Source organism: Lepus europaeus, chromosome 13, assembly GCF_033115175.1.
Source record: "Lepus europaeus isolate LE1 chromosome 13, mLepTim1.pri, whole genome shotgun sequence".
Classification (NCBI taxonomy): Eukaryota; Metazoa; Chordata; class Mammalia; order Lagomorpha; family Leporidae; genus Lepus; species Lepus europaeus.
The window spans coordinates 38,593,304-38,608,925 of record NC_084839.1 but is presented as its reverse complement, the minus strand read 5'-3'; the positions used below and the strand labels follow the sequence as shown (position 1 = coordinate 38,608,925).

Sequence of the window (15,622 nt, the reverse complement as noted above, 5' to 3'; positions counted from 1 at the left end):
GTGTGGAGGGCACGAGGTTCCCACCCTGAGCAGGAGACTCAAGACTCTCCGGCCGCACTCACCGAGGCTGCCGGCGAAACCGTCCATCTTGCGGGAAAGCGCCGGGATCGGGGCTCAGCGGGGCGGGCACTTCATTCAGCGGACCGACAGAGCGGCCGACGCTGAGCCTGACCCGCTCGCTCTCTGGGCCGCCCGACTCGGCTCCTGGCCCCCACCTCCGTCGTTCGTCGGTCCGTCCGCCTCGGGGTACTCTCAGCGGCCACCGCCGGGGCACTTCCCCGTCAGGTTGAGAGCCGCGCCGCTGCACCTCCTGCCCGGCCTCTCTCCCAGGCAGCAGCCGCGAGAGCCGCGCCGCGCCCCGCCCCCGCGCCCGCGCGCAGCGATAGCACCGCCCCCCGCGCACGCCGTCACGCTTCCGACTCCGCCTCCCACGTGACGGTACGGGGGCGGAGTCTTTTCGACCCTTCACTCTCACCTTGGCGCGGCCTCCGAGTCTGCCGGGCCGGGGACTGCGCTTGCGCGCTGGGCGTTCTGAAGGCCCAAAGACCTCGGTCTTCAAGCTGGCTCGGAATGAGTGGGGGTAAGGGGTAGCTTATATTATATTGTATCCTGGGATATTCAAGTGCGTGGGTGGGGGGGAATTGCTCCCTCAAAGCCCTTGGGGAGCCTGCAGAGTCCAAGTCTGGAACCCTTCTCAGGAGATGGCCACCCCTTCTGTCCTACAAGGACACTAAAGAGGGAACCAAGAGAGAGGAGGGATCGCTTCTTCCCCCGAGTTCTTTCTCTCCCACAGTCAGATGAGGGACAAATGGGGCAGAGGCTTCTTGATAAGCTGGAGGCCACCAGGGCCACAGCCTCAGGTTCCGGAGCAGATGAGAAGGAAGGAACTGTAGTACTGGACAGGCCCAAGAGTTCATCTTGCTCAACAAGGACTCTGAGCTTTAGAGAGCCCTTGACCTGCCCAAGGTCATGAAGTCTGCTGGAAACAGAACTAAAACCTATGCTTCCTTCCTTCCCCTGTTCTTTCAACCAAGGGTGAGGAGAACACCGGTATACAGCGGATCACTAGAGAATTATAAGCATTATTTCCAATGAAGTGAGTCTGAGTGCCAGTCCCAACTCCATTGGACTCATTAAGCTTCCCTTTATTCATTTGCAAACAGGAGAGCTGGACTTGTAACAAAAACGTGTTAAGTATACACAGCGTTCCTCTTCGTGCCCCTTCCCACCTGCCCTGGTCCCCCTCCTTCCAAGACTTACCTATGGTTTGTCATGACCCTCCTGAAACTGGATTGTGCAGATCAGAGTAATAGTGAATGCTCAGGGATTAAGCTGATTTACACAATAATAAAGAGCTAGGTTGGACTGGACAGAAGAAGGGACTCCTAGTAGAGAGAGTTGCAGAAGAGAGGGAAAAAGGAAATGAAAGATTAGAGAAATTAAATGTTTGAAAGGACTATTAAACATTCTTGCAGTATAATTATTCCCTAAAATCTAGATTGCTTTTTTTTTTTTTTTTTTTTTTTGGAGATTAGCTCTTATCTCTTCCGAATACCTTACTATGTGATAACTGGTCATAAGGCAGCATGATAAATTCAAGTGGAGACTAAATGATGTTTAAACTTTTTTTATTTTAGATTTTTAGTTATTTGAAAGAGAGTTACAGAGAGGCAAAAGCAGAGAGAGAGAGAGAGAGAATCTTCCATCTACTGGTTCACTCCCAAAATGGCCACAATGGTCGGAGCTGGGCTGATCTGAAGCCAAGAGCCAGGAGCTTCTTCGGGTCTCCCACACAGGTGCAAGGGCCCAAGGACTTAGGCCATCTTCTACTGCTTTCCCAGGCCATAGCAGAGAGCTGGATTAGAAGAAGCCAGGACTCGAACCTATATGGGGCAGCGTTACCCACTATGCTCAGCGCCGGTCCCTAAAACTTGTTCAACATTAAATGTTTTACCCAAAATTTCCTCTGCTGAAGGCACTTTCATATCTAAAGTTTAAGCCTAATCACTTGATCTTTGAGGTCTCAATTATGACAGTTACTCTTGTGTCTGCATTTAACATTTTCTACCTTAGGTTGTTTAAAAGAATAAGAACTTGGTTGGTATATTACTATACATGAGTAAATATGTATATTTGAAATTCAGAAACATCCACATTGTGTGCAGCCTAAAGCTTTTACAATTTGTGGAGCCCTTTTGAAAAAAAAAACTATTTATTTATTTAAAAGGCAGAGTTACAGAGAGAGAGAGGTAGAGGCAGAGTGAGAGAAGTCTTTCATCCTCTGGTTCACTCCCCAAGTGGCCGCAATGGCCAGAGCTGGACCAATCCGAAGCCAGGTGCAGGAGCATCCTCAGGGTCTCCCATGAGGGTGCTGGAGCCCAAGGATTTGCACTATCATCCACTGTTTTCCCAGGCCACAGCAGAATGCTGGATTGGAAGTGGAGCAGCTGGGACTCCAACCGGAGCCCATATGGGATGCTGGCACTGCAGGCAGCAGCTTTACCCACTATGCCATTAGTGCCAGCCCCGTGTAGATTTTTTTTTTTAAGAAAAAATTGATTAAATTTTTTTAAATTGATTAAAATGTTACACATACAAAGTTAAGTTAAATGGAGTATTTAGACTGAGAAAGGAAATGACAACAGATTATACATTTTAAGAAACATATAGGGGCGGGTGCTGTGGCTCACTTAGCTAATCCTCCGCCTGCAGTGCCAGCATCCCATATGGGGGCCGGGTTCTGTCCCGGCTGCTCCTCTTCCAATCCAGCTCTCTGCTGTGGCCCAGGAGGGCAGTGGAGGATGGCCCAAGTGCTTGGGCCCTGCACCCGCATGGGAGACCAGGAGGAAGCACCTGACTCCTGGCTTCGGATAGGCGTAGCTCCAGCTGTAGTGGCCAATTGGGGGGTGAACCAACAGAAGGAAGACCTTTCACTCTCTCCCTCTCTCTCACTGTCTAACTCTATCTGTCAAATAAATAAATAAAAAAGAAACATATAAATACTCATACTGCAAACATTCCAAAATTGAGAAATACAACCTTTAATTAATTATCCAAAATGCTTCTAATACTAATTTGCTTAATTCTTTGGCTGCATATGCTTTGTCTCTTCATATAACAATGACTTTTTTATTCTTTAATAGGTCTCATTTGTTGAGATCCTGCTGTGGGACAGGTTTTGTAGCCAGGTGCTTTACATATACCATACCCATTTCAACATCACAGCAAGCCTGTGAGATCAGTGTTAGAAATACAGCATTGGTCTTTCAAGTAACTTTTTTTTTTTTTAAGATTTATTTATTTATTTGAAAGAGTTACACAGAGAGAGGAGAGACAGAGAGAGAGAGAGAGAGGTGTTCTATCTGCTGGTTCACTCCCCAATTGGCCGCAATAGCCAGAGCTGCACCAATCCGAAGCCAGGAGCCAGGAGCTTCTTCCAGGTCTCCCACGTGGGTGCAGAGGCCCAAGGACTTGGACCATCTTCTACTGCTTTCCCAGGCCAGAGCAGCGACCTGGATCAGTAGAGGAGCAGCCGGGTCATGAACTGCTGCCCATATGGGATGCCAGCACTTCAGGCCAGAGTGTTAACCCACTGCACCACAGTGCCAGCCCCTTAAGTAACTTTTTTTTTTTTTAATGTTTGACAGGCAGAGTGGACAGTGAGAGAGAGAGACAGAAAGGTCTTCCTTTTGCCATTGGTTCACCCTCCAATGGCTGCCGCAGCCGACATGCTGCAGCTGGCACACCGCGCTGATCCGAAGGCAGGAGCAGGGGCTTCTCCTGGTCTCCCGTGGGGTGCAGGGTCCAAGCACTTGGGCCATCCTCCACTGCCTTCCCGGGCCACAGCAGAGAGCTGGACTGGAAGAGGGGCAACCAGGACAGAATCCGGCGCTCTGACCAGGACTAGAACCCGGTGTGCCGGCGCCGCAAGGCGGAGGATTAGCCTGTTGAGCCACAGCGCCGGCCCCTTAAGTAACTTAATTGAAAGGATAGGAAGACAATTCAGTTTTTCCTCTTGCATGGTTGATCAAATTTGTTTTTATTTTAATAGTTGGTATGCATAAAACACAACTTCATACATATAATACAGGCTGTTCATAGTATTGCTGCAGGAATTCTGTTTAATTCTCATTCACATGATTCCCCTAAAAAAAGAAATAAAATGTATGGTGCATTTAAAATTATACACACTGCATTATTCCTGACAGGAAAGAACATCTGTTTTGGCTTGACATCAATGAGAATCAAATTTTCCGCTTATAATTTGTACACATCTGATGATTGGAAGGCTAGATTCTGGCTCTGTATGTTTCAATTCTTATTTCTCCCACACTACTCATATACTTCCAGCATCGGTCATATGTTCCTATCACATTATAACCTCTAGGCCTGTACCTCAATGACGGGATGCCAGGTGAATCAGTACAGTGAGCCAACAGAGTGTTCCTGGAATCTATTGCTAAGCAAAGACAGCCAGCAATAACTTAATTAAGTGGAAATGACTGTAGTCCGTGCAAATACATCTAAGCCTAAAATTAAATGTATCCCCAGCTCAACTCTCCCATGGCCAATAGTCAAAATATCCAGAGCCTCTCAAATACCACCTGATAGAAAGGGAAATGTGACAAAGGGGATTGCAGTGGAAAAACATATTTTCCTAGAGATGGGGAAGAGACTCACACAAGTGAGGAGAGTGGGAGCTTACAATGCATTAACTTTATGGTAACAGACCTCTGTTGGTTACTCGCTTTTATCCCTGTAAAAGTAATCCATGTTTTTCCTAACTATGAAACAAACCAATAGTTTGTTTAAACAAAAAAATCAATAAATAAAAAACAGAGACAGTAAAAATGTAATAAATGTTCTTTCAGAAAGATGACAACAATGGACCAGGACCATTAGGAGAGAGAAAGCAGTCACATTTCCATGGCAATTCTGGAATCCTGCTGAGACAGGTATTACAAAGGGTAGGCAGAGTTCTCTTTCCAAGGAATTCCCTTGTCCACCATATGGTCCCTGACTTTGCTGTTTTACAAGGTTCTTGTGTTTTCATGTTCTTTTCATACTCCAATGTTGAGAATTTAGTTATACAACCAAGCTTAACTGTAAGGAATGCTAGGCAATGTGCTCTGCATATCCACCAGGAAAAGAGAAACATGTTGATAACAGATGCTTTCTGTCACATGTCCCTTCATGGCACTAATCAGAGTTACAATTTTCTTAATTCATTCACGTCATCCATTTTACTTGAATGATTATTCAGTGTCTCATCTAAGAAACTACACTATAAGGAGAGCTTTTTAGAGTATCAGTGAGGTAATAATACAACCAGTGGTTCAGAGTGCAGTCTCTGGGATCAGACTGCCCAGATTCAAATCCCAGGGCCCCTATTTACGAGCCGTATGACATTGGACAAATTACCTAATCCCTCTGTGGCTTGGGTTTTTCATCTGTCAAATGGACAAGGCGACATTTCTGCTTCCTGGAGTTGTTGAGAGGATGTAGTGAGCCCAGTATGTTGTAACTACTAAGTATTAGCTGCTTTATTATTATAAAGACACTTACGTTGTGCATGGTTTTGCCCATCACTATATAATCAGTGTATGTTCATGGCCGGCGCCGTAGCTTAACAGGCTAATCCTCTGCCTGCGGCGCCGGCACACCGGGTTCTAGTCCAGGTCGGGGCACCGGACTCTATCCCGGTTGCCCCTCTTCCAGTCCAGCTCTCTGCTATGGCCCGGGAAGGCAGTGGAGGATGGCCCAAGTGCTTGGGCCCTGCACCAGCATGGGAGACCGGGAGAAGCACCTGGCTCCTGGCTTCGGATCAGCACGATGCGCCGGCCGCAGCGGCCATTGGAGGGTGAACCAACGGCAAAAAGGAAGACCTTTCTCTCTGTCTCTCTCTCTCACTATCCACTCTGCCTGTCAAAAAAAAAAAAAAAAAAGAGAGAATAATCAGTGTATGTTCAGAATAGCTATTCAACATTTATTGAACAATGAACAAACATGGAAGAACTCAAACCCGGTCAACCTGAATACATTATTTCAACAACCAATGTCTGATTGTTTTAAAGTGTTATTAACTTCTCTGTTTTTAGATATTATTGAGTGTCTAATTTACCATAATAAGATGGAAAATTTAACAGAAATATCTCAAAACAGAAATGTAGCTCAACATTATTATCAAACACACATTGAAACTCACATGTACTAAACTTAACAATTACTAGATGGTTATTTGGATTCTTCACCTTAACATAGGGTTTATCTTTGTATTATTTTCAATACAGAGCCCTGCTTGCCCCTCACTCTGAGCCCTTTAAGTATAATTTAATTCAGGCAAAAGTAAAATATGCACCATGCTCAATTACTGCAAAAGGCTAAACACAGAAATATCAAATAAATATTTAGAACATTTTCCTTTTTCTTTTTTTTTTTTTTTATTTATTTATTTTTTTTTTTATTTTTGACAGGCAGAGTGGACAGTGAGAGAGAGACAGAGAGAAAGGTCTTCCTTTTGCCGTTGGTTCACCCTCCAATGGCCGCCGCGGTAGCGCGCTGCGGCCGGCGCACCGCGCTGTTCCGATGGCAGGAGCCAGGTGCTTCTCCTGGTCTCCCATGGGGTGCAGGACCCAAGCACTTGGGCCATCCTCCACTGCACTCCCTGGCCACAGCAGAGAGCTGGCCTGGAAGAGGGGCAACCGGGACAGGATCGGTGCCCCGACCGGGACTAGAACCCGGTGTGCCGGCGCCGCAAGGCGGAGGATTAGCCTGTTGAGCCACGGCGCCGGCCCATTTTCCTTTTTCATAGACACTTGCTACCCCCTTCAAAATGAGTACAGTACTTGTGAAGCACATTTGAAAGAAAAGATTCCTATATTGAATTCATTTACTCTCACTAGCTAGATGACCTTGCAAAGCAATTATAAACCATTTTTGTCTGCTTGCTTCCTTCCTCAGCTAGTTTTAAAGAAGTGTCAAGAGAAATTAAGTTTTTCAAAAGTGTGCTGGGTTTTCCGCTCCTTTCATCTTATTGTTTAGATGTTATTTTTAGAAATAAACTTTGTAGTTATAGAATTATGTAAATTGTATAAACCTGCAGTCCACGGAAGCATAAATATGAAAGGAGAAAAATTCAAAAGGGTTTTCTTTGACCTTTGAAATCAGAAATTAGCACTATCCCAGTGGGGTGAGCCTTTGGCCCGGCAGTTAAGATGCCCGTGTCCTACTGACATCTGGTTCAATACCCAGCTCTGCTCCTGATTCCAGCATTCTGGCTAATTCAGACCCTGGGAGGCAGCAGTGATGGCTCAAGGAGTTAGGTTCCTGTCATCCACATGGGAGACCTGGGTTGAGTTCCTGGCTCCTGGCTTCAGCCCAGTCAAGCCCAGGCTTTTGCAGGCATCTGGGAAGTGAATCAGCTGATGAATCTGTTTCTCTGTCTCTGTCTCTCAAGAAAAAAACATCTGAGTGGGGATAAAAGGATTCTTTTTATAATACATTTAACATTACAGTGTATGAAAAAGGTCCAAAATCTGTAAGAGGTTAAAAGGCAATGTTGTTCTAGCATCTAGAATGCTGGGGGAAACTTCAAAATTACTGCAGGAGTTAAAGTGTGGGAGGAAACACCCTCAAAGTGATAAAAAGTAGCAACCTCTGAGAAGTGAAATTAAATAGGGGAAGGAAAAGGTAGAGAGATACACATGGGGATTTCACTTTTACATTATTTTAAGCATATAAACATGTTAATTTAAAAAAAACAAAAATGCAAAAACAAAGTTGTGGTACATATTCAGTCTCAAATTCACCCACAAACTGTATTTGTAGAGACTAGTTGGAAATATCATACCTGTTAAATAAGTGTTTTACCAATCTTGGCATGATTGTTATCTTTCACCTAAGCCTTTCCAGACTTACTGACTTCAGTAAAGAAGCAATTAGCTGAGCTATAAATTCTTGGCGAGAGTATACGGGACTGAAACCTCTCCTGTGGGATCGTCAGCCATGCCTCACTTGGGGAACTTGCTGCATGGATGCACGAATGAGTGAATGAATGCCAACTGAGGTTAATGCGGGTAGCTCTTGGTGGTGCCACCAGTGACTAGCAGAGAAAAAAGAACCAGGTTAGGCTGCACAGTTTGATTTACCCAGTTGTAACCCGGAATCTGTGCCCTGACGTTGGGTTTAAACTTGCAGAGACTCTGAAGTCAACTTCAAAGCTTCCTTTTATGTGCTTAGAGCTTCACCACATTTGCTAGATGTTGAGGAAATCTTAGAGATAACTAATAATCTTCATGTGTTCATCATAAATATATGTGGAGACTTTAAAAAGTTCATGGAAAATGGAATGAACAGGTATATTTATTTTGGTTCCAAAAATTTTGAAAAAAATCCATGTATGTGAAGGGATCTTCAAAAAGTTTGTGCAAGTGCATATCATGAAAAGATTGCATGGATGTCCAAATTTTTTGCACTAAAATAAATGTGTCTTTCAGTTCCATTTTCCATAGAATTGTTGAAGTACCCCTCATATACTTTTTCCCCATGAGGAATTCATAGCATACTCCTACAAAACTGAAGTTCTGCAGGAAATACTTATAAATAGCAATGTTAGAATGGAAAGCTGCCAATCAGGGAAATTTGATTCTCAAAATTAATAACACAGGAAGTTCTCCACGTGTAAATAAAATATTTCCAAAAGGTCATTTGCTCGTCAGCTGTTTGAAATTAGAAACAATGCTATAAATGGTGGTTAGATTGCCACTTAGCCCTCAAAACATGTAGTGTACTGCTCCTAACCTGCCTGTGTTAAAACCAGTCTGATGACAGTTCTGAAACTGAATGTTGTCCTTTATAGGCATGTGTGAGTTCATGTTGCAGCCTTAGTACAACTTATCATAGCGTTTCAATTTTCAAAGTGCTTAGGAATGCCCTAAGAGGTAGGTTTTATTATCCCTATTTGTCAGACAAGGAAAATGAGACTCAAGAGTACACAACTAGAGAGTGGGAAAATCAGGATTTGAGTCCATACCAGTCTGCGTCCGAAGGTCAAGCACTTTTGTATGCACTTTTAGTCTCATTAGGATTCCATTGTGAAGATCCTTAAATGCCATACTGAGATGTCCAGAAGAATGCAGTTTTAGCAGCAAAGTGATGTGATCAAGGGTTGCTTTAGGAGGCCCGCGATGTGGCGTAGCGGGTAAAGCTGCTGCCTTCAGTGCCAGCATCCCAAATGGGCACCGTTTAGAGTCCCGGCTGCTTCAGTTCTGATCCAGCTCTCTCTGCTATGGCCTGGGAAAGCAGCAGGGGATGGCTCAAGTCCTTGGGCCCCTGCACCCAGAAGAAGCTCCTGGCTCCTGGCTTCAGATTGGCACAGCTCTTGCCGTTGAAGCCAACTGGGGAGTGAACCAGTGGATGGAAGACCTCTCTGTGTGTCTCTGTGTCTATGTAACTCTGCCTCTCAAACAAATAAATAAATCTTTGGGGAAAAAAAAAAGGTTGCTTTAGGAAGATTAACGTGGGAGTGGATAAAATTGGAGAAAGCCTTAGAAGTGAGGAACCCAATTAGGAAGCTGTTGGTGGTAACTACAGAAGGTCCATGAAGATGATATTGTGAAGGAAAACAAATGAAGAAACACCAAACAGAACCCTTGCAGCACTGAGTGAATAATGCTCAGAAGCTGGGGAAGAGGAAGGATTAAAAGAATTTATCCTGGTTCATCTCCCATAGATGAGAGAATGGTGGCAGCATTAGATGAAAATGGGGGCAAGGGCATTGTGGCACAGCAGGTTAAGCTACCACCCACGCACCTGCATCCCATATCTGGATGCCTGATTCAGGTCTCTGCTACTCTGCTTCCGATTCAGCTTCCTACTAATACATCCAAGGAGGCAGCAGATGATGGCCCAGGTGCGTGGGCCCCTGCCACCTATGTAGGAGACCTGGATGGAGTTCTGGGTTCCTTACTTCAGCTTGACTCAGCCCTGGCTGTTGCAGGCTTTTGGGGAGTGAACCAGAAGATGGAAGTTACCTTTTTCTCTCTCCACCTCCCTCTCTATTCCTCCCTTTCAATTAGGTGAAAATAAGTAAAAGAAGCATGTAAAAAACAAAAAGAAAATGGTAAGTTTAAAAAGGCAAACTGGAGAAAAGAAAATGTAGTGAGTGCCTGCCTTTTGTGGAAAACTGAAAAGAAGCACAGGTCAGCTTTGGCCTCTCTGGGCCAGGCATGTGGTCTAGGCCAATTGGCTGCCCCAAACTGTTCTTTTAACTAGGAAAGAGTTACACAAAACTAGCAGTCAAGGACCATGCTTGAACATGAATGAGAAATTGAAGAGCAGCAGTGAGTGTGGTGGGGACTGGGTAGAGGGCAGCCAGCTCCAGGGCAGCATCCTCACTAGCCTCCTTTGGGATGAACTTGGCCATGTTCTCGGTACCCTACACTGTATGCGGTTTTGTCCGATTTTCTATACCTAGTCCTATGGCCTTACTTCCAAGCTAGTGAACCACCCGATACCTTCCCAAGTGAATTCATTTTCTGCTTGAGTTAACCAGAATGTGTTCTGTTGTTTGCAGCTGAGAACCCTGAGCGGTACAAATACTGCCATCAATTTCAAAAACATGGTGTTTGGCGTCATAACCAGATGCCCAGATGGAAGCTTCGGTACACAATTTGAAATGTGGGCTGGGTCTGGGAATAGAGATTTAGGGAATGTCTAGTTAGAGCTGAGATTGAAATCATGGAAAATCACTGAAGGAGGGCTGGCGCTGTGGTGTAGTGTGTAAAGCCACTGCCTGTAGTGCCAGCATCTCATATGTGTGCCAGTTTGAGTCCTGGCTGCTGCACTTCCAATCCAGCTCTCTGCTATGTCCTGGGAAAGCAGCGGAAGATGGCTCAAGTCTTTGGGCCACTGCATCCTCGTGGAAGACCTGGAAGAAACTCCTAGCTCCTGGCTTTGGATCGGTCCAGCTCTGGCCGTTGTGGCCATCTGGGGAGTGAACCAGTGGATGGACGATCTCTCTCTCTCTCTGCCTCTCCTTCTCTCTGTGTAACTCTGACTTTCAAATAAATAAATAAATATTTTTTTAAAATAGTAGTAATAAATTCTGGGGGCTGGCATTGTGGCTTAGCAGGTAAAACTACCCTCTGGGACAACAGCATCCTACATGGACACCAGTTTGTTTCCCAGCTGCTCCACTTCTGATCCAGCTCCCTGCTAATGGCCTGGGAAAATTAGCAGAAGATGGCTCAAGTGCTCAGGCCCCTTACACCCACATGGGAAACCCAGATGAAGCTCCTGGCTCCTGGCTCAGCCGTGGCCATTGCAGCCACTTGGGAAGTCAACCAGTGGATGGAAGACTTCTCTGTCTGTCTATCTCTCCCTCTCTGTAACTCTGACTTTCAAATAAATCTTTTTTAAAAGTTAAAATATAATTAATTCTGTGGAGTGCAAAGAAAAGGCCTGATAAAGGAATGTTAGCTTTAGTGGTTAGAGAGATCACTGGCCCTTAGAGAAGTATTCCATCCCCATGGTGGAGGAAGAAATCCGCTTGGAGGTGGCTAAAGACTGAGACATTATGAAAGTGAAACAGGAAAATAAAGACTGCAGTTTAAAGAAGTTGGCAGGATTTTGTCTTTGTTCACTGTTGTATTCCCAGCTCCTAGAAAGTACCTGGCATATTGTAGGCATTCAACAAATATTTGTTAAATCATGAATAAAGGAGAGCAGAAGCAGGAACTTAAGCTTCAGTATAGTGAAGGGGCACATTTTTATAAATGAGGTGCCAGAGAATGCCTACAAGCAATGGTGATGAAGTTCTCTCTCCCTCCTTCATGGGTTGGAGAACCTGATTTCCTAGATTCTTTGTTGTTATCTTTCCCCCAGCCATATTCCATCTTCATTACTCCACTATTCAGCTTGTTTGCACTATATTCCAGCAAAATTACCATTCCCTAGATACTTGTGCATTCTAACTCATGTCTTCTTGGTTTCTGAAAATCCTATTTGCTTTACTAGTTTATGTCCCACACAGAGATAAGCCAAATATTCCTCATTCATACACAGATATATTTGTCCCACACCAGGTAGGACCTCAAGGATTTGTGGATGGTTTGATAAGACAAAAATCTGTGTGAGTAGAGACTTAATTTCAGGTGTACCATTTGATAATATCTCAGTTGCAATGTTTTTTAGAAATGCACTGGTCTCTGGACCTTAGCAATACCAAATTTTAAATTCAATAACCAGATGATCAAATACAGTATCAAAGCATCATGAAAGAGGCCAAGGCTGTGACATAGCAGGTAAAGCTGCCACCTGCAGTGCCAGCATCGCATCCCATATAGGTGCCAGTTTGAGTCCCAGCTGCTCCACTTCTGATCCAGTTCTCTGCTATGGCCTGAGAAAGCAGTAGAAGATGGCCCGAGTCCTCAGGCCCCTGTATCTGCATGGGAGACCCAGAGGAAGCTCCTGGATCCTAGCTTTGGGTCAACGCAGCTCCAGGCGTTGTGGATAGATGGGGAGTGAACCAGCGGATGGAAGACCTCTCTCTCTCTGCCTCTCCTTCTCTCTGTGTGTGATTCTGCCTTTCAAATAAATAAATAAATAAATCTTTTAAAAAATCAAAGAAGTGTGTAAAGACACAAAGTTAAAACTGTATTTGATTTACATAATAAACATGAAGTATTAGATTTATTTTAAGTCTTTCTCTGTCCAAGTGTCAGAAGTCTATGAGAAAAGAACAGGCATTTAAAAATAAACTTTATGTAGAAATGTAAGAAGTTATAAGTGGTTTTCAAGTGCAATGAAACATTAAAACTGTAATAAGAAAATTAAAGACCTGGAGTTTCCCCACCCCTAGTTTATGGTCCTTTGTGGATGCAATTAAAGCATATAAAGTCTTTCCAGTGGATTTAAGAAGCAGTTTTATTTTTGCCTGCAGACTTTAGGAAGGCAGTCAGTTTTCTGCTGTCTGTCAAAGGTTCTTCAGAGCAGTCAGCTGTAACTTTAGGGTTCTTATGGGTGTAACTGCATTAATTTGCCTCTAAGTAGTCTGTAATTATTTTTGGATAAAAAGAAGGAATATAAAAAGATCCTTTTGATCATCCTTTTTCTTTTTAAAATAACTTAAAAAATAAATTTAACCTGAAATTTATTTTTAATCTGAGAACTAGAGAGACAGAGAGAAACAGAGACAGGTAGCTCTCATCTTAGGGTCCCTCACCAAATGCTGGCAATGCAAGGGTGGGCTGAGTCTGAAACCAAGAACCAGAACTTGATCCAAGCTTCCCACATGGGTGGCAGAGACCCAATTACTTGAGTCATCACCTGCTGCCTCCTGCAGGAAGCTAGAGTCAACAGCTAGAACCAGGAATTGAACCCAGGTACTCCAATACAGGGTGGGGACACCTTAACTGATGTATTAACCACTAGGCTAATGCCCAGCCCCAAGATAATAATGCATGCATGTGCATACAAACAGAAAAGTTGTGTCAGATATGTGGTCAGCAAGCTTTTTTTTAAAAAAAAAGATTTATTTTATTTTTTTGAAAGGCAGAGTTAGAGAGAGAGAGAGGAGTGGGAGACACACAGAGAGAGAGATCTTCCATCTGCTGGCTTACTCCCCAAATGGCTATAATGGCCTGAGCTTGGCTGATCCAAAGCCAGGAGCCAGGAACTTCTAGGTCTCCTAGGTCTCCCATATGGGTGCAAGGGCCCAAGCATTGGGCCATCTTCCACAGCTTTCCCAGGCACATTAACAGGGAGCTGGATCAGAAATGGAGCAGCCAGGACTTGAGCAGGTGCCCATATAGGATGATGGTGCCACAGACAGCGGCTTTCACTACTACACACAGCACTGGTCCCAACCTTTTTTTTTTTTTTTTTTTTTTTTAAAGAAAAGATTTATTTACTTATTTGAAAGGCAGAGTTACATAGAAAGAGGGAGAGGCACAAAGAAAGATCCTCCATCCACTGTTTCACTCCTGAGATGACCTCAATGGCCAGGCCTAGGCCAGACCAGAGCTATGAGCCTCTTCCAGTTCTCCTTCAAGGTTGTAGGGGCCCAAGCACTTGGGCCATCTCCCACTGCTTTTCTCAGGCCATTAGTAAGGAGCTGGATCTGAAGTGGAAATGAACCAGTGCCCATTTGGGATGCAGAATTGCAGTCAGTAGCTTTACCCACTATGCCACAGTGCTGACCCCAGCAAGCTTTTTGTTTCTTCTTGTTCCTACCCTAAAATTTTGCTTGGCCCTTACTGAGTGTGTGATCAGATTTGAATGGTCCCTAACAGCAAGTGTTCCCAGTTACATAAGTGATGCTGCTTATCATCAAGGCCCCCCTATCAGAACAGGAATTTTTCACTCTTGGGTGTGTGGGGGACTGCACTTAACTGAATGGTCACTTTCAGATGAGCTCTCCCTTCATTGTGAACCATGGTGATTGAAGTTTGTGGACAAGTATGAATCAAATCTGTTATTCTATAAATGAAATGTGTACACAATCATTCCAGAATTGAAACTAACATTGCCATGCTGGCATTTGCACCAGCCTGTGAGGTAAGACAGACAGCCCATAGTGTAATGTGGGTTGTCCTCACCCAAGAGTGGGAAGCCATTTCTAGGCAAGAGCCCAGGTCCTTGCAGGACCAGAGTTGTAAGAAAAGCATTTTCCTGTTAGTTTGGAGCAGGTTCCAGTCTCATTTATCCAGTATTTTACATAAAACCAAGCTTATCAATTTGACCAGATCACAGGTCAAGAAATACAGGCACAGGGCTGGCATTGTGCCATAACACGTTAAGCCACCTCCTGCAACACCAGCATCCCATATGGGCTCCGGTTCCAGTCCCAGCTGCTCCACTTCCAATCCAGCTCCCTGCTAACGTGGCTGGGAAAACCACAGAAGATGACCAAAGTGCTTGGGCCATTGCCACCCACATAGGAGACCCAAATGAAGCTCCAGGTTTCTGGCATCAACCTGGCCCAGCCCTGGCCATTGTGGCTATTTGGGGAGTGAAGCATTAGATGGACAACATCTCTTATATATCTCTCTCTGTCTCTCCTTTTCTCTTTCTCTGTAACTCTGCCTTTCAAATAAGTAAATAAATCTTTAAAAAAGAAAGAAATATAAGCATAACAGGCATGGTTGTTGCCCCCCTTGGCATGCCTGTACCTCATATTGGAGTACTAGGGTTTGAATCCCAGCTACTCAACTTCCAATCCAGCTTCCTGATATTATACACTGTGGGAGGCAGTAGGTGATAGCTCAAGTACTTAGGTCCACCCATTTACGGAACCCAGATGGAGTTCCTGGTTCCTGGCTTCAGCCTGGCCCAGTCATTCCTATTGCAAGTGTTTGAGGCATGAACCAGGGAGTGGAAGATTTCACTCTCTCTCTCTGCCTTTCAAAAGGAAAATAAATTTCAAAAATTGTGAAAAAGAGGGCCAGAGCTGTGGCATAGTGGGTAGAGCTGCTGCCTGCAGTGCCGATGTGCCATATGGGTGCTGATTCGAGTCCCAGCTGCTCCACTTCTGATCCAGCTCTCTGCTATGGCCTGGGAAAGCAGTAGAAGATGGCCAGAGTCCTTGAGCCCCTGCTGCACCCACATGGGAGATCTGGAGGAA

General features: G+C 44.7%; 1 protein-coding gene across 3 annotated transcripts in view; it reads right to left on the bottom strand.

The window, feature by feature from the left end:
- The window catches only part of EML4 (EMAP like 4), a 174,651-nt gene extending 174,307 nt beyond the window's left edge, over positions 1 to 344 (bottom strand). For all 3 annotated transcript variants that reach the window (XM_062209337.1, XM_062209338.1, XM_062209339.1), the window contains exon 1: positions 63 to 344. In XM_062209337.1, coding sequence (XP_062065321.1) covers positions 63 to 87 — 25 coding nt within the window. In that variant the 5' untranslated portion in view covers positions 88 to 344. The remainder of the gene's footprint in view (positions 1 to 62) is intronic.
- Between the last annotated feature and the right edge of the window lie 15,278 nt (positions 345 to 15,622).